The sequence below is a fragment of the Diadema antillarum genome, unplaced genomic scaffold (genome assembly GCF_040938485.1).
Source record: "Diadema antillarum isolate AM-2024a unplaced genomic scaffold, OU_Dant_1.0 seq00001176_RagTag, whole genome shotgun sequence".
Taxonomy (NCBI): domain Eukaryota; kingdom Metazoa; phylum Echinodermata; class Echinoidea; order Diadematoida; family Diadematidae; genus Diadema; species Diadema antillarum.
Genome location: NW_027271979.1, coordinates 685,401 through 709,111, shown reverse-complemented (window position 1 = coordinate 709,111; position 23,711 = coordinate 685,401). Strand labels below are relative to the sequence as shown.

Genomic DNA, 23,711 nt, shown 5'->3' with positions numbered 1-23,711 from the left:
GATGGATGGCCATTGAAAGGAACAAAGGCATCATGTTCACAATAAAACATTAGACTAGACTCTAGAGTAATTCACACAGCTGCCATTTTCAATGGAAGATGTCATGTCATGTCATTTTGTGCAGTAGTTAACTTGGCTCTTATTCTGCTAATGAAGAGTGATAAATTTGCATCTAACTGTTTTGCAGAATAGTGATATACTGTAAAACATGAAATATTCACTGCATGAATTTTTCGCGAATTGGAGCCGACAGCCTTTTTCGTGGCATGAAATTTTCACGAAGTGCCACTGGCGTTCAACGCATATAATGTAAACATGGACTTTCGCGTGCACTTTAATTTCACAAATCTTGGCGCTTGCGAAATTCGTGAAATTAAAGTGCACGCGAAAATTCCTTGTTTTACAGTAACCATATAGAGCTGGCTGTCCCTAAGCACATGGCTGCAATAAATGGGATCCAGGCATTGCATGTTTCACTCCACTAGATTTGAATACTGGTTATACCAGTACTTCTGCTAGCATCCATCACAAGTCCACAAGGTACTTGTACAAGGTACTTGCAAAAATCCAGGATATCACACAACCTGTGTAGATCGGTCATGAGAAGATCTATGTGAGGTTTACTTGGCAAGCGTTTCTCATCAGTCCCATCTGGATGACCGTGGTTTCATCATGGTAGTCCCATCAGCTCTGAACTGTTCATACATTTCCCTGTCCCTCTGGTTCTCCTTCTGTGCATTCAGGTAAGCCACATAGACCACACATCCTGTCAGAGCAATGATTCCAAAGCCCATCACATACTTGTTCTGTAAAAGTGGAAACAGCAAAGTGAAGAACAGGACGTGATACACACAAAATAAAACATGTACCCCTTGGTAAATTGGCGATTATCACAGCAGAAACACAAAAGACCAGTTACTTTGCTCTTCTCTATCCTCCCCTAATGTGCCATGCATGTTTTATAGACACTTTGCGAAGTGCTACAGGATACTATAAAATTTGGGGGGGGGGGGGGGGGACAAAAAGAAACCTTTGTGAATAATTTTGCTACAGGATACTGTAAAAGTGGAAATTTTCTTATAATTTTTCACACTTGGCTGGGTAAGATGAATTTCATGTTCTTTCCATTCTGCGGAATCAAAATATTTAATAGTGTTACATATAACAAGCAAAAATGTGCTTTTATTTCTAGGTTTGTTTCTTGTTGGGTGAATTTTGCAAAAATTTCCACTTTTACACTAGTTGTACTTCATAAACTTTTCAAGTGGAAAATTGGGGGTCTGAGGTTTTCATCTTCATCATTTACCAGCATTCTATCAGCTGCATATGAAAGTGTGGAACTAAAATATTTCGGGAGTATTTTCTGATAGCTTTGGTTAAGATATCAATTAATGTTGTCCCATCGCATATGTTAAATGCATGTTTTGCTTTGTCCATAGTAATTTAATTCTGAGGATAAATGAAAGAGAGAAAAAAAATCATCAAAAATTGAATTTTTTGTAGAGGTGTATCTAGGTACATTTTGTTTCATCTACAGAAAAAGAACAATATTTGTACATAAAAAGTGTATAGCCTAGAAAATTCTATAGTGCTACAGACTGTTTCCTAAACATCTCCCCTTCCAAAACAGAGTAAATGGTAAGTATCACTTTCAAAGACCAATTCGCCTAGAGATTTACACTGTCTAGTCAGTTTTCAATTATCTCTTTGAAAAAAAACAGTGAAGGTGATTTACAAAAGAGATTATGTTTGCTGCAAAGACCATAGTAGTAAACTGTACATAACATGGACACAAAAAAAACTCACAGTACTAGTATGTTAAGAATAGTGGAGAATCTCTTGAATGCTCACAGGTTTGGCATACAGCTCAAAGTTGACAGCCCTGAATAGCGATGTTGATCTCACACTCCTGATTCCATCTCCAGCACTGTTCCCTCCAGGATTTCCTCCAGCCTTGATTTCAGGAGTGGAAGACTTTTTCTCCTCTGCCATAGTATCAACTCTGAAGAATATTGCAAAAAGTCACAACAAACACACACATAAGAGAAAAAAATGAGAGAAATGCAGCAATATCATTACTCAAATGAGCTACATCTCTACATGTGGCATGCCATACGAAAACAATGTATGCCTGCAATAAAAGCCGACTCTTTATGTTATAGGTGATATGATACTTTTCCTGATGAGCACAATATTTTTTTACTACTTCTTTCAGTACATGCAAGTGTGTGACAGCAATGTATGTTGTTATAAGCAATGTGTAATTACTTCCTGTGAAGCCCATGCTTGTACATAAAGGTATCTAAAATCATGGGACCAAATGAACCTCAAATTTTATCAAGGATGGACACTATCATCTAAATTACAAGTGTGCAAGACTGGACCATATTAAGCACATCTTATGAAGTCAATAGATAGCAATATCAAATAGATAGATGGGGGGGGGGGGGGGGACATTGAATTAAAATTCCAGCAAATGGAGCATCGGAATTTCACAAGCAACAGTTTCCATACACTGATTGGTCTACCAAAAATAAAGTTTCATTTTCAAATTAACATCAATTTATTAAGTTATATACCCAAGGAGCTAACAAATTCAAGTTATTACCTGATACATCAATGATTAGGTCTACTGCTTTGTGGGAAAAAAAATCAACTGAGTTTAGGTAGGGAAACTTTATTCCCAGGGGAACTGAATCCACCTGTTGTTCTCCAAAAGGGTTGGTATCAAAATTCAAATAATATTGCATGCATTATGTGGAACAGCAATTGTAAAGTGAAACTGTAGATCAAACATGGACACAAGTATGTTGCATGGAACCATATATAGACATACATGTATTTCATATAATGAATTTGATGATTTCTTTTATTCTTCAACACATATAGAAAATGAATAATAGTCATAAGTGGGCCTATCCAAGTAATTTATAAATATGTATATACATCTGTACATACATTAATACAATTTTGGAACTCTGTAAACTCATATTTTCATAATGTTGATGGAGTGATCATGAAAAAAATTAGGAAGATTTGATTGAAACACAGTATAATCATTGCCATCAATTGGTTTCATTCAAAAACACACAAGTATAAATTAAATTCAATATGGTATGATTTATGGCCAGAAGATTCTTATTCTATCTATACTAAGCAAAGCAAGAGTTGTCATTATTGCATAATAATAAATTACCTGAGAGACCATAGACCTGTTTCTGTATTGTTTCAAGCTGCAATGTCTAGGTTGACAGTCTAACACACAGTCAGTAGCATCAGACCTGAATATTGTAAAGTCAACAGTCCACACAATAATGTAAATCACATGCACAATAGTCAATACAACTGTAATAAACAGCAGTTCACAGAAACTGAATAATTTCAAGCATGTACAGATCTGAGATAAAGCCTTTAATCCTTTATTGCATTGCAGACCTCTTGAAATTAATTGACATGTGTCTGAAATATTACTAGTATACTACCAGTACAGTATAGAAATGAGATTTTCAGGGTGTGGAAATTTTCACATACCGTGGTATATTTTGCACAATCCAAAACTGGCGCAAAATGAAAAGCACACAAATATTTCTACTCGCCATATGTTCCAGTATTTGATGTCTTGATTGCGTGGAATCGAATACTTGCATCATGAAATTCATCTTACCCTCCTATGTCCTAACATAACAAGTGGCCGAGTTTAGCCACTAGGCCGAGTTTACCCTGACTACGGTACCGCACTCACGCAAAATACACTCGTACTGTGCCGGTCCTATACAGTATTTGAAAAATTATCTTCATGAAAGTATTACGCTTAGATTCCAATCATCAAAACTGTATGACAATTATCAATTCATACACTATATAGATCTAGAACTAGTACATCTGTCATTAAGAACAAACAGGTGAATTTATATTCTTTTCTCCAAGTAGAATCTATATCAAATTAACATTCTAACAAAAACCAATCACGTGCAGCACTCAGTTCTTCCCATCATCAAAAGATTGATTTAAATGTTCTGACAAGTTTATAGTAAAATTTAGAGGTCTAACGTGCTAGACTCTACTAGTTCACAGAGCAGAGGTCAATTGCAGTCTGAAATAAATCTAATTTTAGACCTCATCAAATGTCCATAATGGCAGACCATTCTTTGCTTTAAGTTTTATATTGACATTGGTGGCATTGCTAAAAAGTAAAATTGATCGACTTGACAATACAACAAATTTAGTGATGTAAATTTACCAGACAACTAGCAAACTTCTAGTACTCTAATTCAAAGTGGTTAGATCTTTTTGTAGGCTACACCCCGGGCCGAGTACATGTCCTGCAAGTTGATTTGCAATAGATCTAGATCTAACGTTAGACTAGATCTAGTGATACTCCGAATGATAGACTCAGTCAGAAAGAGTGTATGACATTTGAATCAAGTAACTGACGACCTTCGGTATGAACCTACCTAAAACAAGATAAGGATGTACACAAAGCCTCAAAAAGGCCAGGCTTTGCCCTTGCTGAGTCGATCAGCATGAAGTTTGATTGAAGGAAACAGCCAGAACAGTGTACCTGTGCCGGCGGAAGGTAAACCGTACGTACTCGAAGCATGTATAACGTTAGCAGACGATTCAACTCAAGCAGTAATTTGTTAATAGTGTTGTAAAATTTAAAATATTTTCACAATTGTTAATTTTTATTCATCAATATATATTTGAAATACAAAAATATTTTTTTCTTTTGATAATAGTAAATATTTTTTGTTTTAGATTAGCAACTTATCCACATACCTATCGCTGTAAAGCCGAAGCCAGACTATAAACAAAATGGCAGCGCCCTGGCGGAAAAGACGAAAGTTCTCTCACCACGAAGATAAGGAAAAACATGAGGTGAAATTTCCGGAAGTCGTCATATTCATCATCAATGCAAGAATCCAAAGAGTGCGTCTTGAACACCTTAGACGATTGGCTCGAAAGAAGGGTTTTGTCATTGCATTAGAACTTGGGTAAGTTTAACGTTAATGGGGTAAAAAAAGTTTCTCTCCTCTCTCTCACCATGCTCACGAGCTCACGTAAAAAGTCACAGCCACAGCACAGGGCAGGGTGTGTCAGTCACATTGTACAGTTGCACACACTACAGCGCCAGTGTCCCACGCGCTGGGCCGCTCGGTACCACCACTGGCACTCTTGCCCCTTGGGTACTCGCTATCACTTGGTACTTGGTACTTCATAACTTGGTAACTCAGTTCGGGAAACCCACTCACAAGGGGGGCCCTTCCTTATAAGTAACCCGTCCCCCTTATAAGTAACCCCGTCCCCCTTATAAGTAACCCCCGGGGCACCCCTTATAAGGAGTCTCCACGCTTTTTTGCAATGCAACGCGAAAATGAAAGGACTGCGGCAATTCGCTTGATTATGTCCATAAAGCTTCACAAGTTTCCTAGTTACTCACGAAATTTGAGCAAAATCGGTTTGAGGCATCATATCTAAAATCATGGATTTAAATGCGATGTCAAACGACCCATGCGAATGCTGAAATGCGAGCGATTACTGGCGTGAGTGTCGCCAGGCGCGGCGGCGCGGCAATGCTTGAGTGCAGACGTGGCGACTGAGTACGCACTCGAGCATTGCCGCCCCGCCGCGCCTGGCGACACTCACGCCAGTAATCGCTCGCATTTCAGCATTCGCATGGGTCATTTGACATCGCATTTAAATCCATGATTTTAGATATGATGCCTCAAACCGATTTTGCTCAAATTTCGTGAGTAACTAGGAAACTTGTGAAGCTTTATGGACATAATCAAGCGAATTGCCGCAGTCCTTTCATTTTCGCGTTGCATTGCAAAAAAGCGTGGAGACTCCTTATAAGGGGTGCCCCGGGGGTTACTTATAAGGGGGACGGGGTTACTTATAAGGGGGACGGGTTACTTATAAGGAGGGGCCCCCCTTGTGAGTGGGTTTCCCGAACTGAACTGATGTTAGATAAACTAAGTTCTGAAAGGGGCATACTCGTGAAATAGGCCCCACCACTGCGTGTCTGTTTAGACATCTAGTATAGTAAATACTACAGACAAAACAGTGGCTCGCCTATTTATACTCGTGAAATCAGCCTCACCATGTGGCGTTCACATCGGTAGTAAGCGCTAAGCACGGCAGTGGGGCTTTCTTCCACAGTATAAATAAATTTTACTCGTGAATGTGGCCCCACCAAAGGGCAATTACGTGAGATTGATACAGCAGTGGGGCCAATTTCCACAGCATAGCATCTTTCGTCCTCTCTTTCTCCCATATATCTTATTTCTTTGGTCTTCAACTTATTATTCTCGGAAGGACTCCCTAATGTCCCTTAACTAATCTAACGGCCAATTTAACTATAAATGCAACCCTACCTAACCCTAAAACCCTAACCCTAACCTAAACTTGCTTGCTAATGCACGGGTGCACGCGCACTGCGGTGGGGCCTATTTCTTGATTTTGCGCTAAAAGGCTCCATAAGAGGTGCTTAAACTGGAGGTGCATCTTGACTCTTGTGTGTGGTCAGTCACCAATTTAGGGTGCTAGTAATGTGGTCCTTTAATGAATAATTCCGTTTTGAAACTACCTAATGGTTAGTTTAATTTGGTGCCCCTAAATTTTTAATTCAGTTGGGTGGGTAACGACTAACGTTTTTAACCTAAGTTGGAAGAGGGAAGGCAAAATTCCATTCTTTTAACTTTCACGGTTCGTGGGGAAAATGAATGTGCATGGACATTTGTCTGGACATACAAGACCATGAAGACTGGTACCGATAGTTATGTCCCTGATTGACCCTGTCTGTTTTTCCTTCAGGCTTGAGAGAGATGTAACTTATTCCTTTTTTTTTAGTCTTAGATAAAGAAAGTGTCCAAGGTTCGACCTCCCTTGACAAAATTTGACCACACATAAAAGGCATAGGTTTTACATGTAGCTGGCAGTCTAATTTTGGATGGCATTATGGTCAAATTATGGGCGGCCTGCTTTAGTTAACTTCCATTTGGCAGTGGATCATCTTTATTCTTTGTATAATTCTTGTCCCGTTCCTATTCCTCCCGCAATTCTCCGAGGGGCTTCAATGCCTCCAAATGAAATTCTTTTTGCAGGTGGACACATACCTGATAGGTTGGTATTAATGGTGATCCACCTGTGCAAAAGCAGTCAAACGGTACATGTACTCCCATTCCAGGGTCAACTACATGTGCCATCAAACAACGGAAATATCGATCGGGCAAAATGTGTGAATAGAGAGTGCGCTCATGGGGTCACAAACTCTTTTGTTAAATGCACAATAGACGCTCATGAATGGGGTCAACTCAGTGAAGTCAAATATCTATTGAGCTCACCCTTGGATCGCTATGTACATCTCTATACAAGTTTTACAGCAAAACAAGTGCGCACTTCATTGGGAAAAGTCAAATACTGCAATACACACAGTTTTCTTATGGAAATTGTTCTGCTGACCAATCTTGATGTTTCCTAAACTGCTTGACTTTTGATGTAAGCTTTCTCTTTCTTACTACACAGATGCTTGAGCTTTCATGTAATTGTAAACCAAGGTTTTATATATGTTTTCCTTGATTATCTTGGAAGGTACTGTGTCTGAGACTACCGACTTCAGAGTGTCTCTGAAACATGACAAATTTTCTTCGACTGATTTCTACTCAGGATGTCTCTTAAAATACCTCGTATGCGGTTCCTGTGTTTTCCTTTTGAAATCTACAGGAGTTACACTCCTGACTGATGGTGGTGGTGAACTTTGCTTTGACAGTTCAATGGTCGCTAAGGCCTGCAATGACACAACAGAACTGGCTTCACATCTGTGACCAAGGAAGGATGTGTTGTTAAAAGATCCAAAGTGTTCTTGGTTCCATTCTGGTGATGCCTTGTAGGGAAAGTCACCATCTGAGTAAGGTGGTTATCATCAATGAGGTTTAACAAAACCTTCTGACGGTTCCTAGTGGGTGGGGTTACACCATTATCTGCAGACCACATCAGTCCTGGGACGCTGGTTTGTAAGTCAACACCAAGAATAATGAGGAGACTTGGTACTGTTGAGGTTGTTAATCTTGAGTAAACTTTCTCCCACCTTATTGATAGGGTTTGCATTTTCTCCTGGTAGTGGTAGTCTGTAAAGTGCACCAATCAGGAGAGTCTGGCCAGAGAGTGAGGCCTCACACCAGATGAGTTGGGTATCCTCATCGGAGAGGTCCTTCCTTTCATAACATGGTGCCTGTTTGTTAATGGCTACAAAAACTCCACCACTGTTAGAATACCCATCTGTCCTGAAGATGTTAAAGTCACTTGGGAACATTTCTGCCGAGCTAATGTCCTGTTCAAGCCAAGGCTCTGTACCAAGTTTGATGTCTGGTTTTTCAGTATGGATAAAAGTCTCCATGACTGCGACTTTTCCTCTAACGCTTCAGCAATTCATGATGGCTACTGTCAAAGAATGAGGAGCAGCCTTGCTCCTACACATGTACTTTGATGTATATTTGGTGGTATTGTGAAGTGTATCTCTCTTGCTTTATAATCTAGGTGCCTGGAGATTTAGAAATTTTAATTGGGGAAACCCGTCGCTGAACTACTTTCCACCCATCTGATGAATGAACAATCTTAATAGCAGGGACTCGTTTAAGTTTGAATTTTCTCTGATTTGGGGGCCTCTCTTTAGAAGTAACCTGTTGTCTGCAGTACACTCATTTTGGGCTGGAGGAAAGGAATGATGTTGGGTTTACCCCATCTTCCAGATTTGGATGATTTCCTACTTGTATACCATCATCATCCAAAAAGGTCACTGGGTTGAAGAAGTTTTTTATCACAGGGATCAATAACAGTGTTGTTAGTACTTGCAGTAGAGTTCAGATCATTGCAGACGGAACAGATCCAAACCATCATACTGGAGTAAACAACATGGCATGAAAAACTCTTGTCTGAGGCTCCTGAGCATATATGTTTTGAATATGGAATCACATGTCACAACCTGTGCATTGGATACAGTCACTCCTCACAGAGTAACCACACTATCCACAAGGGTATTTTAGTTTACGCCCCTATTTCCCATATTCTGTTGATCCTGGGCCAGGGTTTAGGCTGATATCATTGGTTAGTAAATTAACTTAAATGAAGAGAGGGAATTCAGGTGTCTTGAAGATGGCAATCATCTCCTCTTGAATATTAACACAATGCAGATGATCATTCAAAGCCTCAAGACTCGATGACTGCCTCATCTGTGTTCCACCTAATAGTATCTGACTGTTATTTGGAGCAGTGGATGGTCCAGCACATTCAGAAGAATGTGAATGGATTTCCTGTTGCACAAGGGTGATCTACAAAGTCTGTTCAGCTTTGAAATCCATTTGTTTTGAGCCCCTGCCCCTTTTGAGTGATTTCACTCATCAGCTTCAAATATGTTTTGATCATTGAATCATACATGTAGGTATTCAAACTGGCCATTCTAGGTCACTGATCTTCTGCTTTTCGATGCTGCATGTAATGTACAATGCAAAATGAAGAACCTATTACTTTCTTTAGAGTTGTCAGCATCTTTACTGAAAGTGGCATAACAAGCCATTCAAACTGTGGGCTGCTGTGGGCTGCTGTGTCACACTCACAGTCAGTTTTAGCTCCGTACTCAATTTTATGTTGTTTATGTATTGTGCTCTGTACTCTTCCCTGAATACACTGAGAACCCATCCTACATGTAGGTTAAGAAGTGATTGTAATAATTGTGCATTTGTTCTGGTGGAAAAATATTGAATTCCCCCAAACAGTGTCTTCAGGTTTGTTTTTGAAAGGTCAGTGAGAAAGTGTTAAAAGAAGATACTGAAAGCTGAATATGCTATTTGAAAGGTGCTCCCGTCAGTTGACATTGAACCCATGAGCATTATTACCATCTATGTTTATTAATGCCTATGAATGGATATTATTATTCTTTTTTCAATGTTTCAGGGAAAATGTAACCCACGTCGTGACTGAGCTGGACACCAAAGATCATGTTATCAGTATTATGCAGCGGATTGTGCGGAATCAGAGGAATTTCAGCTTTGATGTGTTAGCCTTTGCAAAGAAAGTGCACATCCTGTCTCTGAAGTGGTTCACTGCCTGCATGGAAGAGGAGAGACCAGTGGATATTATTGACAAGTACACGCTCCCTGACAGGATAGTGGTGGGTATTCTTTTTTTTTCTGTTTAATGTCACGTGACATCTTACATCACATCTGTAGACTACATGGTGTAAACATGCAGCTAGATAAAAGGCTAGAAATGAGTGGAAAAAATTCTCTGCTTTGCCCCTTCTGCAGTACACGTTTTTAACTACAAAAAATATGGCAATTAACATCAATAAAATACCATGCACAGCTGTAGCATACTGGCATATCAAACATTCCTGATGACACAATGCATATGCTCAAATTAACAACTAGAGAGGCACTCTGAGAGCGCAGGCCTCCGCCAAGCATGCAGCTCATAGTCACCACTGATCTTGTTCTTCCATAGAGATATCAGGAATTCCACCCACAGGTACTTATAGCGTAGAAAGTCGCCCGATTTCCCAATATAGAAGCCTTTGTTACATCATGAAACCTCTGCTGCACAGTGCACCTCTCGCCCTAGCAGAAACAGACACTAGAGCATGCACTTTAGTGCGCGCATGCAAACCTCAAATATGCGCAGCCTGAACTCCCAAGTTCATTGACCCTACCTGCTAAAATATCAAAAATCCTTCATAAATTCCCCGAAATCATTTGTTACTTGTGTCATTCTCAACCTTTCCTGCAAGTTTCATCCCAATCCGTTAACTACTTTTTGAGTTATTTTGCACACAGACAAACTAACTGACTAACTAACTAACTAACAAACAAACACACACTAAAAACATAACCTCCTCCTTTGGCTTTGCTGAGACATCATGCATTGGTCATCCTGAAAAAAAAAAAAGCAAGCTAGGGTACTTTTTATGTAAATTTGCATAACATACAATGAACTTTTGACTGTAAAGTGGAAATTTTTGTGATGTGGAAATTTTCACGCATTTAAGGCGACAGGAAACCAGCCTGAAAATAAGATCAAAATCACAGAAATATCTTTGTTTGAAGTATACAAATAGTGAATGGTCACGAGTGCGAAATCTGGTTCTATTGCATGAGTAAAGACCATACACTATTTGTTTTACACAACAGCTCGAACGTCAACAGATTTGGTACTCACAGATTCTTGAATTTAGCACAGAAATGGCAACCATTTTCCGTGAAAGACGAATGAGTAGCCTCACAATCGCAGTCACCGTGTATGTACGTATGCGAAACGAAGTTGTTTACGAAAATGAGTGACATAAGTATGCGCTTGTAAGCGCGCTTGTAATTGTTGAGTGCGCACGGCACATGTTTGTTTATTGTGACGTCAGAGCCATGCAATGGAACATTTTGCTCAAACAGAATTGCACGGCTGACAGCCAGAGCATGCAATGAAACTTTTCACTAACTGTCGTGATGGGCAATTGACCAATGGGATAGCTACATTCTAAATAGGTGTTGTATACTATACCTCTTTTATTCTGTCCAATTAAAACCATGCAAACTTCATTTTTCTTGACTGAGCACGAAAATTACCTGCATGAAAATTTTCACTTTTACCATATTATTGAAGACAAATGGAATATCATACATTAAATATAATTTAGAGTATTTACTGGATAGTTATTAATTTTAATTTCAATCGTTCATACAATCATAACATCCAATTTGTCATTTCCTGATGAGCAAGTAATACCCCAAGTTTCTATCAATATTCCAGTAAAAGAAACTAACAAAGTTTGTTTGTTTTTTTCAAGTTAAGTAATGATATTTATGGTAAGCGCTGCTTCTACTTAAATGACGACATGGAAACCAAAACATTAAACTTTCCATTAGAATAATGTCAGGTGAATAGGAAATGCATTGAAAATCTTATTTGATCAGTGATAATGACTTGTCTAAGGTTCTGTGAATAACAAAAATAAAAAAACTTTGACCATTCTACTTTCCATGCTTAAGTGAACAGGTCATGAACATATACTGGCTACATACAGCTCTTTTATTAAACTTCACTGAGGATAGTGTCAAACGCTAAACTTTGAATGTGTCTGTTTTTTCATATCTGTTCTATTCCCTCCTCAATTTCACAGATTGACCCAAATGCTGATGAAGCAGGGGGTCCGGATGGGAAATGGGTGAAGCGAAGGAATCGAAGGTTTGCCTGCCAGCGTTCAACTCCCTTGAACCACCCAAACAAGATCTTCACGGTAGGTTAACCCTTTATGTGTACAGGCTCTTAAGGAGACCTCCGGATGATTTTCAGATTTTTACATTTGAACAACTATAGGGTAAATTAGTTGTACTGAGGACAGAGTTTCAGAATTTGTGATAATTGGGATGAAGAATAAGAATATTTTCAAAATGTAGGACCCCGTTTACAGTGCGGGGCTGGGCTCGGCCGCAGCTCGGCCGCGGCCGAGCCCGGCCTCAATTGCACGGCCGAGCCCCGCAATTTTGTCCGTTTACACTGCTGGGCTCGGCTGCGCTTTTGATTCAAACCTTTCGATATTTTGTTGTAGTGGCGCTCTGCTTGTAAACAAATGTAATTTGGTATTGTCTGGTTTTCAGACCCTTTGCAGAATGAATTCCGTGGCGACGAAGTCGCCATTCGGGCAAAGGCCTTTGCCGAAGGAAAGAATCCTTTGCAGGACAAAACCACCTTAAACAAAACTAGTTTTCGACGTTGAGGAGGTTGATATCCTGAATAGCGAAAGATACAGGCAGAGGGTTTGGAAGCCAGACTAAAATTGGCCGCGCAATTGGCCGCGCATTTGGCCCAGTTTGCGTTTACACCAAGAAAAGGCCAGGCTCGGCCGCAGCCGAGACAACCTCCAGAACGAGGCCAAATGCGAGGCCAATTTTGGCCTCGCATTTGGCCTTTTGCGCGTTTACACTGAAGCGGGGCTGGGCACGGCCGCGGCCAAGCTGCGGCCGAGCCTCGCACTGTAAACGGGGTCTTCCACAAACTGCAATGACCAAATATGATGACATGGCAGAGTCACCATAAGAATGCATGAGTTGGGGCTCAAGGAAGCAGAACAAAAGAAGAAGGCATGCGTAGATTATACACAGGTGAACTCGCAAGCAAGCGGTATTGTAATGAAATTACGCTGCTACATTTCTGAAATATGTGAACCTCCTATGTCATCATCCTTGTTCAGTGTAATTTGTTTGAGGTTTTTCAAAGTATTGTTTCTCTGCTCAAGAACCACAATAAATGCCACAAATCTATACATGGAGTTGTTTATTTATGTAATACATGATGTGAAATTATGAAAATCGTCTGGAATGTCCCTTTAATAGCTGTAATTTGTCATGCTTATTAATCAGCATTCAGTGGATACCTCCAAACTTGACCCTAACCAACCCACTCAGACATTACAGTGGTTGCCTCAGTCAAATTGGAAGACTATAGTGATCCACCAGAGATGAAGGAGAGTAGATAATCTCTGTTTATTGGCAATTAGTTTTCAGGCATCTGTGCCAATTAGCAGAGTTGATACTCCGGCGGACTTGTCAATTTGAAAAATAGAGCAATGTAAGGGTAAATATAATGTCCTGTGTAGGGCATTAGCCTAATGTTTTTACTGTTTGACAATTTTTTTAAAAGATGAGACCAACAACTAAATGGTGTCAAATGGCTTGTATTAAGTTAAGTCATGCAATGTTTCTTTGCGTACCCTTCCAGATTCCAAGATAATGACATAAACCATGAACTTCGTGCAAACATTTGGACTTGAAACTGATAAGTTGTGGAGCAGCTCAAAGATAAGTTATTATCCAGCCAATGTCTCTGCTCCACTGACTGATTCCAGCACCCATGTTACCCACAAAACAAATCATGAAAGTTAGACAATGACATCAGAAACCAAGAATGTGCTTTATTTATGATCCTCCATAATACATTTTTGTAAGATTGACTTCAACCGCTGCAGAAAATGAATCAGGTGTAAAATAATGGGGGGGGGGGGGGGGGGGGGGACAGCAGTGATGCATGCAGTGTCTTTACGGGTCAGGTATACTAATCTACGCACTGGGTAAAATTATTTTTGAAAACGATCTTTCCAGGATGCATTGGAAGTACTTGAAAAAGCAGCTGAGTTCCAGATGACGGAGAGCAGTTACTCAAGGGGGCTCGCCTTCCGCAAAGCGTCTGCTGCCCTCAAAGCCTTGCCTGAGGAAGTCAAGACCCAGAGGGATCTAGAAAATCTGTATGACATAAGGGCAAATTCACACTGTATGCAGGTGATCTTGGTGAGCACACTCTGAATCATGGCAGGCTGTATTCTAGTAAATGTGCTGAGAGAAAAACTACCCAAGTAAGATGGCAGTAGTGCCATCGAAACTCCTCCAGTTATTGCACATCCCTCTGTACATGCATGCGAACCTGTCATGACGATATAAAGAAGTAGAGCATAATTTATGCTATGTCATAATTTATGCTATGTCATCTGTTTCTGTGATAGAAAAGTATAAACTGTATTTCCATGCCTTTGCCCTGGAGGATGCCAAAGGCATTATGTTTTGGGTTTGTTTGTCCATCTGTCTGTCCTTCCCACTTTTCATTATTGCGATTTCAGAAAGAAAAAAAAAATTCTTGATGGATTTTCTTGATACCAGGCCCAGGCCCATGTTCTCCTGGCAGAGATACTAGTTTCATGAGAAGTGGAGCAGCTGAAGTGCTCCATCCTGTCATAACAGTGTCTCAAATCGAATCGGTCATGTGCTAGAGATGTTTATATTTTGTTCATTCTGTTTGGGTTTTTTTTTTTTTTTCTTATGTTTCAGGATATTTTGGACCATGGTCATAGTGCAGAAGTCGATGGCATTCTACAGAGTGAATGGTTCCAGACGATGTCAGTAAGTGTTTAACTCACATGTGAACAGGGCAGAGCATAACTTGCACCATAAATTCGTCACCCAGTCAGTGAGCACTGGTGATAGAGCAAATTTCTGTCAAGGACTTCATCTTCGTAAGTCATATAACTATGACTAAATTGCCTAAGCTGTGTGCAACAAGTATTGTATTGGATCAACAGTGTAATATACATTTTTGCATGAGGGTATGAATAAGGGAATATTTTTGTGTTTAATGATAATATTAGTCATCAATATCAAAATCATGATCATAATCACGGTCATGATCATTACTATCATCATCATTATTATCCTAACGTCACCAGGTACTAATTTATACACCGGGTTGAGAGGGACATGGTGAGTAAAATAAAATCTTGTCTGAGGACCTAGACACACAATTGGATTTGAAATTAAGACCACTAATTCACTATGCCACAGTGTCTCCTACATTCTTTTATGGCACATGATGAGCCATTTCTTTCAAAAGAAATGTAGTGATTCATTACTCTATCCTTTGACATGCTGAGTATTAGAAATTCACAATTTTAGCTTGAATCTACCAGCCAGTATTTCCAAACCGTGCTTCAACGGAAGTGATGAAGAATCCAACTGGCCTCACTTTGCCTTCCTTACAGTTGTTTATCGGAGTCTTTGGCTGTGGGAATGTGACTGCAGGCAGGTGGTGTCAGATGGGTTTGAAAACTCTGGCTGATGTCAAGAGAAGTTACATGCTCAATCTAACCAAGTCACAGATTAAAGGTAGTATCAGAAAGAAGCTTCATACAGACTGTAGCTTGTCATATTCATTACATATATTTCTGAATTCATGTCACCAAATTTTATGTGATATTGCCTACACTAACTGTTACTGTGATTATTACATGTAGTATTTTATTCAGTAGAAGTATTATTCATGTGATAATCTTGGTATTATTACAATAATCATAATTGTAATGATTGATACTGCTACCACTGTTCTTACTATTCCTCTCATTTGAAAATGTGTAAGAAATTATATGGGCTCTATATCAAGGTACTGTGTAATTGTAGAGAGAAGGAGATAATAATGTAATGAGCATGTTCTCTGACTTTAAGTGAAGGCACTGGCATAACTGTGCTGAATTGAGCAGAACTTCACAGAAGCGATGGGAATTATACGCATTGTCTACAACTAGTTTTTAAATAGCAGAAGATAATAATCTGTACACAGAGGAAATAAGAATGCATGGCTATTTCACCCTTTCATCAAACCAAATGAATGGAAAGCCGCCAATCAAAGTCATGGTTGATACAATATTCATGGGCAAGTGCATCAACATGAATGTGGAAAAGTATCTTTTTTAGTGTGTCAAAGTGCTCATTCTGTTGATTTTTCTGTGATGTACCTCCAGGGATAGAATAATATGATGAAAACTGAATGCACCTGTGACAAGAAATGAATGAAAAGCCATCAATCAAAGTCATGTTCGACACGATATTAAGGGACAAGTGCATCAACATGAATGTGGAAAATTATCTTTTTTAATGCATCAATGTGTTCATTTTATTGTCCTTCTGTTGTGTTTATTTTATTGTCCTTCTGTGATATTCCTCCAGGGATAGAATACTATGATGAACTGAATGCACCCGTCACCAGAGATGAAGCAGACAGGATCCATGCAATTGTGTCGGATATAGTTACTGCCATTCGTCCTGGAAGTACTGTAGACATCACAGGGGGCTTTAAGAGGTATAGTATCTATGTACTGTGGACAAGTTCTGTCATCAAAACATTCACCTAAGTTTGACCTGTGTTTCTTTCTTGACTTTGTTTCTTGATTTTCAACTCCCTTTATTGTTGATTGTGTACTACTTACGTTGTATCTGTTTGTGCTATTTCCACTCTAGATTTGAAAGGGAAACATAAGAGTCAGCATGTGGATGGCTGGTGTGTTTAGGCTGTAAGATTATCAGTTTATCTATTGCAAAATTGTGTTGAGCACACAACTTCAATAGTTTTGCAGTAATCTAAGTGATAAATTATATATATGGTTAGATATGAGGACATGTCATCTGTGATGTCATACCACTTGTATTCATGATAGCCACGTTTAAGAAATATATGCTACATACATATATATATTAAATGTATTTATGATGTCTGTAATTCTTATTCATCTTGTTTGGAAAAAAAATATGGATGTTTTCTACACTATTTAGGGGGAGGGAACTGTTGTAGCTTGGGTGTGTCCTTGTTCTATTCCCCATTGTTGAAAATGATGTGGCAGTGGTACTAGTCGCATCAAGCAATAATTTCAGTTTGTTTTATAAGTTAGCATTAAGGGGATACAGACACCATTAATTTGTTTGAAGATATTTGCAAATAAGGGAAAGGTTAAGAATCTTTGCAAAAGTGGTTTAAAAGTTTACAGTATGCATAGGTCAGTGTTTCAGAGTGGAGAGCTGATGCAAGAAAATGGCCTGTGGAGGACTGGCACACTGAAACAATCATATCCCTTTCAACATTTGATTTTGTAAGTAGATGTTTTGTTTGGTTCTGTTCTCAGAGGAAAGTCGACTGGACATGACCTGGATCTGCTTATCTCGCATCCAGAGGAGAGACAGGAAGAAGGCATTCTTCCCGCCCTCATACAGGCCTTGAACAAACGAGATCTCCTGGAGTACACCGACATCCACCGCAACAGTTTCGCCAGCCACCACATCCAGCAGGGATCAGATGCAAAGAAGAATGTCCTGGACCACTTTGAGCGCTGCTTCAGCATCTTCCGCCTCCCCGTCGAGGTGCAGGCTGGGGGAGAAGCGGAATCATCGTCTACAGATGCTACCATGGCAACGTCCTCGGATGCAGATGCGGCAGCAGCAACTGCAGCTGTTCCTGATAGCAATGGAATGGAAGGTTCCCCTGGGGCAGTGGCATCAGGTGGCAGTCCTGGCGTCCACGAATGCACTGCTGCTGTGCGCAAAGTGGACAATGGACGTAATTGGGTTGCTAAGAGAGTAGACTTCGTGATAGCCCCTGTCAGTCAATACCCCTTTGCGCTCTTCGGCTGGACAGGTTCGAGGATGTTCAACAGATCCATCAGGGACTATGCCAACAAAGTGATGAACATGAATCTGTCAAACCACGGTCTGTTTGACAAGACTAATGTAAGTATTCAAGAATATCGGTCATTAGATGAAGAATAAATTCTTTCAGACTGCAGTGTGTATTATTAAATTTAGAAGCCAGTGGCAACTCCTGCATATTTAGGCGTCACCTCTTTCTTCCCTCTTTGTATATTTCTCGGATTTTTCTATATGTTCTGTAGCAAATTCACTTTGATTGAATTAATATTTTGCAAACATTGTTAAAGAAGATATCAATAAAATGTATGTGAAATTGAAATCGACACACTGACAAGTTGAATTGAAATAGTGACTGACATGTAAGAGCTAGGTGGCATTGATGTGACTTTATAATTGCATTCTGTTGTCTGTAGAACTGTGCCCTGTCTGCGACATCAGTTGAAGATATTTTCAAGCTGCTGAAACTTGACTACCTAAAGCCAGAGGAAAGAAACTGCTGAAGGGTGAGTACTGTGCAATCTCTTGTATGGCTTTATCTCATTCATAATTATTCTTCTTTCATTCTTTTAAGACATAAAGTGGAACCACATTATAATGAGGGACCTGTAAACCATGAAAATTACTTCTTTTTTTATCAGGGTTTTACTATATCAGGCTACTAAAATAAAAAATAAAAAGAGTTAAAAGGGTCCTGCAAAATCACTTTGTTATAAAAGGGCTTTGTGATATCCGACCTCTTTATGATGAGGTTCGACTGTACATAAGATTGCATACCCTGTAATCGTTCATGTAGATAACAGTTTTAATGTGGTAGGGTTCTTGTAATCATCTGTGAAAACAAATACTAATCTCCAATGACCAGATTAGTTGAATTTTGATCAGTCTATTTAAGAATAGATGAATAAATAAATGAATAAATCTAACCTACAACGACCAGGTTACGAAAGTTGTGATCAGTCTAAAAAAAGGGGGGATTTGTTGTTTCAAATTGCAGCCATGTAATGGCTTCTCAAGATGTCTTACAGTGAATATTCAGTTAATTTTCCAGAAAGGTGTGAAATAGATGCCAATTACTGTTTTGATTAATGACATGAGAACTGCTTTTTTTTTTCTGAGATTTTTTTTTCATCAACAATATTTGATGTCTGTTTCAATCAGGTGATATTTAGGGTTACTGGAAGTACATAGGTAGATTTAGCCACTCAGTAATCATAAATTGTAAACCTGCCTGAAAGTAGGTTCAAATCCTGCTAGTTCCTTTTTTCCGGCCACATGTTTGGTAATTTGTAGATCAGCAGTAGCAGTTCTACAAATACATTTGTACAGAGGGAGACAAGTGATAAAATCTTTCATAGCACATCTTCACCCCTCTGCTTTTAATAATTATCTCTTGCTATCACTTTCCCATAATTGTTGGTACAATCTCTGTAGCTACACTGAACCTCTGTGACTCAATTTCCTTACGTTTCATTTTTTATATCCTTCCTATCTACTTCTGTGCGCAGGATGAAACTCTGATGCAGGTGTCATCTGATTACGACAGGATTTGTTATCTCAGAGGTCTCAAAGACCCTAACTTGAAAGAATCGGTGTGAACATAAGATTTGACAAAGTCAACAATCCCATTCAACAAAGTATTCTGTGTATAGCTGAACAGATATTCCAAATTTATTTGTCTGCCAGTTTAAGGCCAAAGGCACAATGGTATGTAAATTTTTTGTTATTTCTTCTTTTGTTTGGGGTGGTTTTTTTTGTTCGTTATATATGTTTCACAATTCATTTTTAACATCCTTCCATGTACTTCTGTGCACAAGATGAAAATCTGAGGAGGATGTCATCTCGTGTAAACGGGATTTGTTATCACAGAGCAGTCTCAAAGACCCTAATGTAATAGATTTAGTATGAACATTCAATTTGACTAAGTCAACAGTCCCATTCAACCATGTACTCTGTGTATAGCAAAACTAATATTCCACCTATTCCACCGTTCAACCTGTCTGTTATTGCAACCAAACCAAAGGCACAATGTTATGTAACCCTTTACATGCTATGACAATTAACCATCCATGATATTAGCAACTTCACCTATTGGGATTCAGCTATGTTGTTTTATCATTATTATTGTTATTATTATTATTATTATTATTATTATTATTATTATTATTATTATTGTCATCATTATTATTGTTATTATTATTATCATTATTATTATTATCATTATTATCATTATCATTATTATTATTATTATTGTCATTGGACGAAAGGAGTTTCTTGCTGTATGCTATAGGAGGTGCACTGTGTTTAGGTATGGCTTAGCAAAGCTCATCTAGATTATTTCATGTTCACAATCAGCAGGATCAGTTTATCTGGTTGTCAATGTGGAGTTATGATACACTGTCCATGTGGAATGATGCAGGGGGGGAAAAAAATCAAAAATAAATACTGTACGTCTGTACAAGTATATAGTCGCTTGGGCAACAAGACCTCGTATCTACAAAATGTCAAATAGAGCATAAAATCATGGCAGCCAAAGCACTATATCAAATGGGATAGCTTTTCCTTTGACATGCCTTGGTGGCTTCATGTGTGGGGAAAGACAGCTAGGATTTGGACGGGACATCACTTAACTGATTATCTGACCATTAATCCAAAAGAGTCATTTTCACCAAAATTTGAGATACAAGGTCGTGTCATCCCAGCGACGATATGTACATGATGTATATACGGACTTTGCTGAAAATGAACAGGACAAAATTTGTGTTCTCCTTCAGTATACAGGGTATCCAGTAGAGCACACAAAATGTGTATCAGAGTAATGGCCTGTGTGTGCATTTCTCTGTTGGTTTGATGATAGCTTTACTTGAAAACAGATTTGGCTCAAGAGTGAAATGTTTTTTGCCTTATTAGTGCATTCTTTACAGCAATGAAAATGTTCAAGTGAATTGAATTGAACTTAATTTGTATATCATAAAAATGCATATAATGTTAGACCTGAATGGGATATACCAAATTTGAACAGAATTTTCAGAGTTTTGCCATTTCTGTAGAATGTGCAGATGTACATGTATTACCTTCTGACCCTGTTTGCAAGACAGTGAGAGGGTGATGATTTTAGTCTCAGTCTCCAAGGATGAAATTTAGTTTTGCATTTCAGAAAAAAAATGACCTCTGTACTTTGCCATCTCAAATAAAATGTATAAGGAATGATTCATACTTTAATCATGGCTGCAAAGCTTTTGGCAGTAAGACTTTATATGAGTTTGATTTTAAGGAGCTCTGGAAAGGGGTATCTGTTTACCCAGTTATAACACACTCCTAGTGCAAAGTATTGGTGTGATATCCGAGCTTTTATTGATTTCTAGCTTTGAATGACTGTAAAGGATGAGCAAGTATGTTTGATAATGTGTCTAACGATTTGTTTTTTTTTATATATTTAAATGCAAATGTTTGTTCTGTCAGACACAAAAAGTTATCACAGAAAGTTGTGAAAAGTCAATGGTACCTGTCACTAAATAATTGCAAAAATATTTACTTCCAAATTGCATTAATATTTACAATTATTTACTTCAGAAAATGTTATTTGCACTATGGTGCTCTGCATTTTTCTGTACCTTGAAAAATAGCCGCACACTCAGTGGCATGTCACTGTGCATGTCAATATAGAATTTTGTTTTTGAGTTGACTTGATAAAAACATTCTGCCTTGAAGTCAATGCAAGATACTTTATCATTCCCTTTTTATTTTATTTTTACCAGTACTGTGTGTTTATAGGTCTTTCACTCCTGATTATTTTAGTGATCACGTTGCCATTTAGAGCACTGCAAAATGACCAGGTCTGTCCAATTCATACTAGTGACTTCATAGTGTGAAATTTCATAGACATGTGATTTTGTCCATATTCGATACCTACTGTGGTTGATGAAATATGAATTTTTTTTTCTATTTCCCATATTGAAAGAACAAAGTAATCCATTCCAACATAAAATCATTGTTTCCTAATCTGAGTGAAACTTAAAGTGTCATTTTTTTTCTATTTTTTCTTTTTACATTCTAACTATGCATTGGTTATCAGAAGGTAATTAGCACAAATGCCCCATGTTTGCAAAAAGAGGATCACTTCCAGTTGAAGGAATGCTGAAAGGGATTTTTGACATTTGTATTCTATATGTTTGCTTAAGAAGCATATGCATGTACTATGCTTATTTTGATGTTTACGAATTGCAATACACATGTTCTTTGCTCTACAAAGTTTGAATTAATGATATGCACCTGCATGTAAGATAATGAGTGAATTGTTACATTTGCATTATGCAACAATAATTTTAAACGACATATGTAATCAAGCAGCACAGTGCGGATTGTGAGTGATGAAAATCAAGGCAATTTTCTTTTTTCTTTAAATTCCAACCATTCATATAACTAAATATATATATATATAAATTTGACCGTATGTTTTCCTGTTTTAAGAATTACCCAAGAAAAGAGTTGAGTAAACAATACAATAGAAAAAAAAAACCCTCAACATTTTGTTGTGTGTAGTAGATATCTTTGAATAGTGAAGTACGGGATTAAGATTGAAATGCAGTTTCTTTTGCCAGTTTTGCTCATCAGTGGATAAGGGGACTATTGTTACTTTGTACATAATGGTGGTGGTGCCCCAACGGTGGCCCCTAGGGCAGGGCCCAAATACCCCCAAATTAAGAGGGGGTTACCTAAGGTGTCTGCAGCAATCCCAGAATCTCAGGCGGAGTGTCTTGAAAGTGAAGTTTGGTGGTTAGGTGAGCACTTGACCCGCACGTCTTTTGTTAATGGATGAAGCAATTTCTTCATGTATGCTCACATCTTTGATTTGTTGTCACTTTTTGTTGGCCCATGATTAACCGTCTCGGAAGAGTTCTTAAATGTAAAACAGGAAATGACATTTGCTTTGAAATCACCGTTACGGTATTTTACTCAGTGAAATTGAATGATGGATCTTCCCTGCACAGGCTTTCTTCTTCTTAAAGTGACTTTTTACTCTCTCTTCTTTCTTTCTTTTTTGAACACAGTTGTTTTTGCACCAATTTGCCACTTTATGCCACAATGACACAAAACCTCGGAGGAGCTTGATTTAGAGTAATGAGCAAACCACTGTCTCTAACCATAGCGTTGACTGATCATGATGGAAAAAAAGAAGAATATTGTTGTCTCCTTTTGTACGATTGGTGTTACTTTTTCACATTTTCTGTACGCACCCATCAAGGACGTAGCCTGTGTTGTGAGATATTGTCTGTGTGAGATGGCAGAAGTTTTAATCTGTAAGACCAGCAGCCTTTGTTTAATTTGTGGATTGAATTAGCATTCTTTTTTTGTGCATGCACATTCAGCAGCTAATTCATCAAGGTATGTTAAAATCAGCTTCTTCAATACAAAAGGCATCCGAGAGTTTTGTGTCTGTTTTGCACGCCTCCGTGTAGTGGATGCATGTGGTTTTACGTGCTAGCTTACGTTTGATTGCATGTCTTTTAAAAATGAATGAGAATGTTTGTAGTTCATTTGGAACTAAGAATGCATGACAGTACTATGAGCGAACTAAATGAGTGTTGACAGATAATTCTAGGAGCAAATGCCTGTTGTACATACGTATAGTATTTATACGGTTGCATGATGAATATCGGTATGTTTTGTGGACCTTATCCTTTCATAAGATTGTACTTTGTGATTACCAAT

The 23,711-nt window shown here is 38.5% G+C and overlaps 2 protein-coding genes across 2 annotated transcripts; one reads left to right on the top strand and one right to left on the bottom strand.

The window, feature by feature from the left end:
* Nucleotides 1-641: 641 nt before the first annotated feature.
* LOC139744440 (small integral membrane protein 8-like) lies at nucleotides 642-4,536 on the bottom strand. Its single transcript, XM_071654876.1, has 4 exons — nucleotides 4,455-4,536; nucleotides 3,197-3,281; nucleotides 1,852-2,002; nucleotides 642-806 (listed from the first exon to the last, which is right to left on the bottom strand). The coding sequence occupies exons 3-4, from the start codon at nucleotides 1,990-1,992 to the stop codon at nucleotides 642-644; spliced, it is 306 nt and encodes a 101-aa protein (XP_071510977.1). The 5' UTR covers nucleotides 1,993-2,002; nucleotides 3,197-3,281; nucleotides 4,455-4,536.
* A 279-nt stretch (nucleotides 4,537-4,815) lies between these two features.
* Nucleotides 4,816-22,139, top strand: LOC139744439 (DNA nucleotidylexotransferase-like). The gene is made up of 10 exons (XM_071654875.1): nucleotides 4,816-4,994; nucleotides 9,952-10,168; nucleotides 12,167-12,283; nucleotides 14,145-14,330; nucleotides 14,865-14,936; nucleotides 15,572-15,695; nucleotides 16,533-16,665; nucleotides 17,483-18,083; nucleotides 18,416-18,505; nucleotides 19,508-22,139. Exons 1-9 carry the CDS (start codon nucleotides 4,816-4,818, stop codon nucleotides 18,500-18,502), a joined length of 1,716 nt encoding a protein of 571 aa, XP_071510976.1. The 3' UTR covers nucleotides 18,503-18,505; nucleotides 19,508-22,139.
* Nucleotides 22,140-23,711: the final 1,572 nt, after the last annotated feature.

Bases quoted from the DNA above. Each gene is read 5' to 3' on its own strand.
- LOC139744440 (XM_071654876.1), bottom strand. From the start codon at position 1,992: ATGGCAGAGGAGAAAAAGTCTTCCACTCCTGAAATCAAGGCTGGAGGA. The intron at 807-1,851 runs GTGAGCATTCAA...CCACTTTTACAG, and splicing joins TTGAGCTGTATGCCAAACCT to AACAAGTATGTGATGGGCTT.
- LOC139744439 (XM_071654875.1), top strand. From the start codon at position 4,816: ATGGCAGCGCCCTGGCGGAAAAGACGAAAGTTCTCTCACCACGAAGAT. The intron at 12,284-14,144 runs GTAGGTTAACCC...CGATCTTTCCAG, and splicing joins ACCCAAACAAGATCTTCACG to GATGCATTGGAAGTACTTGA. The intron at 16,666-17,482 runs GTATAGTATCTA...TTCTGTTCTCAG, and splicing joins ATCACAGGGGGCTTTAAGAG to AGGAAAGTCGACTGGACATG.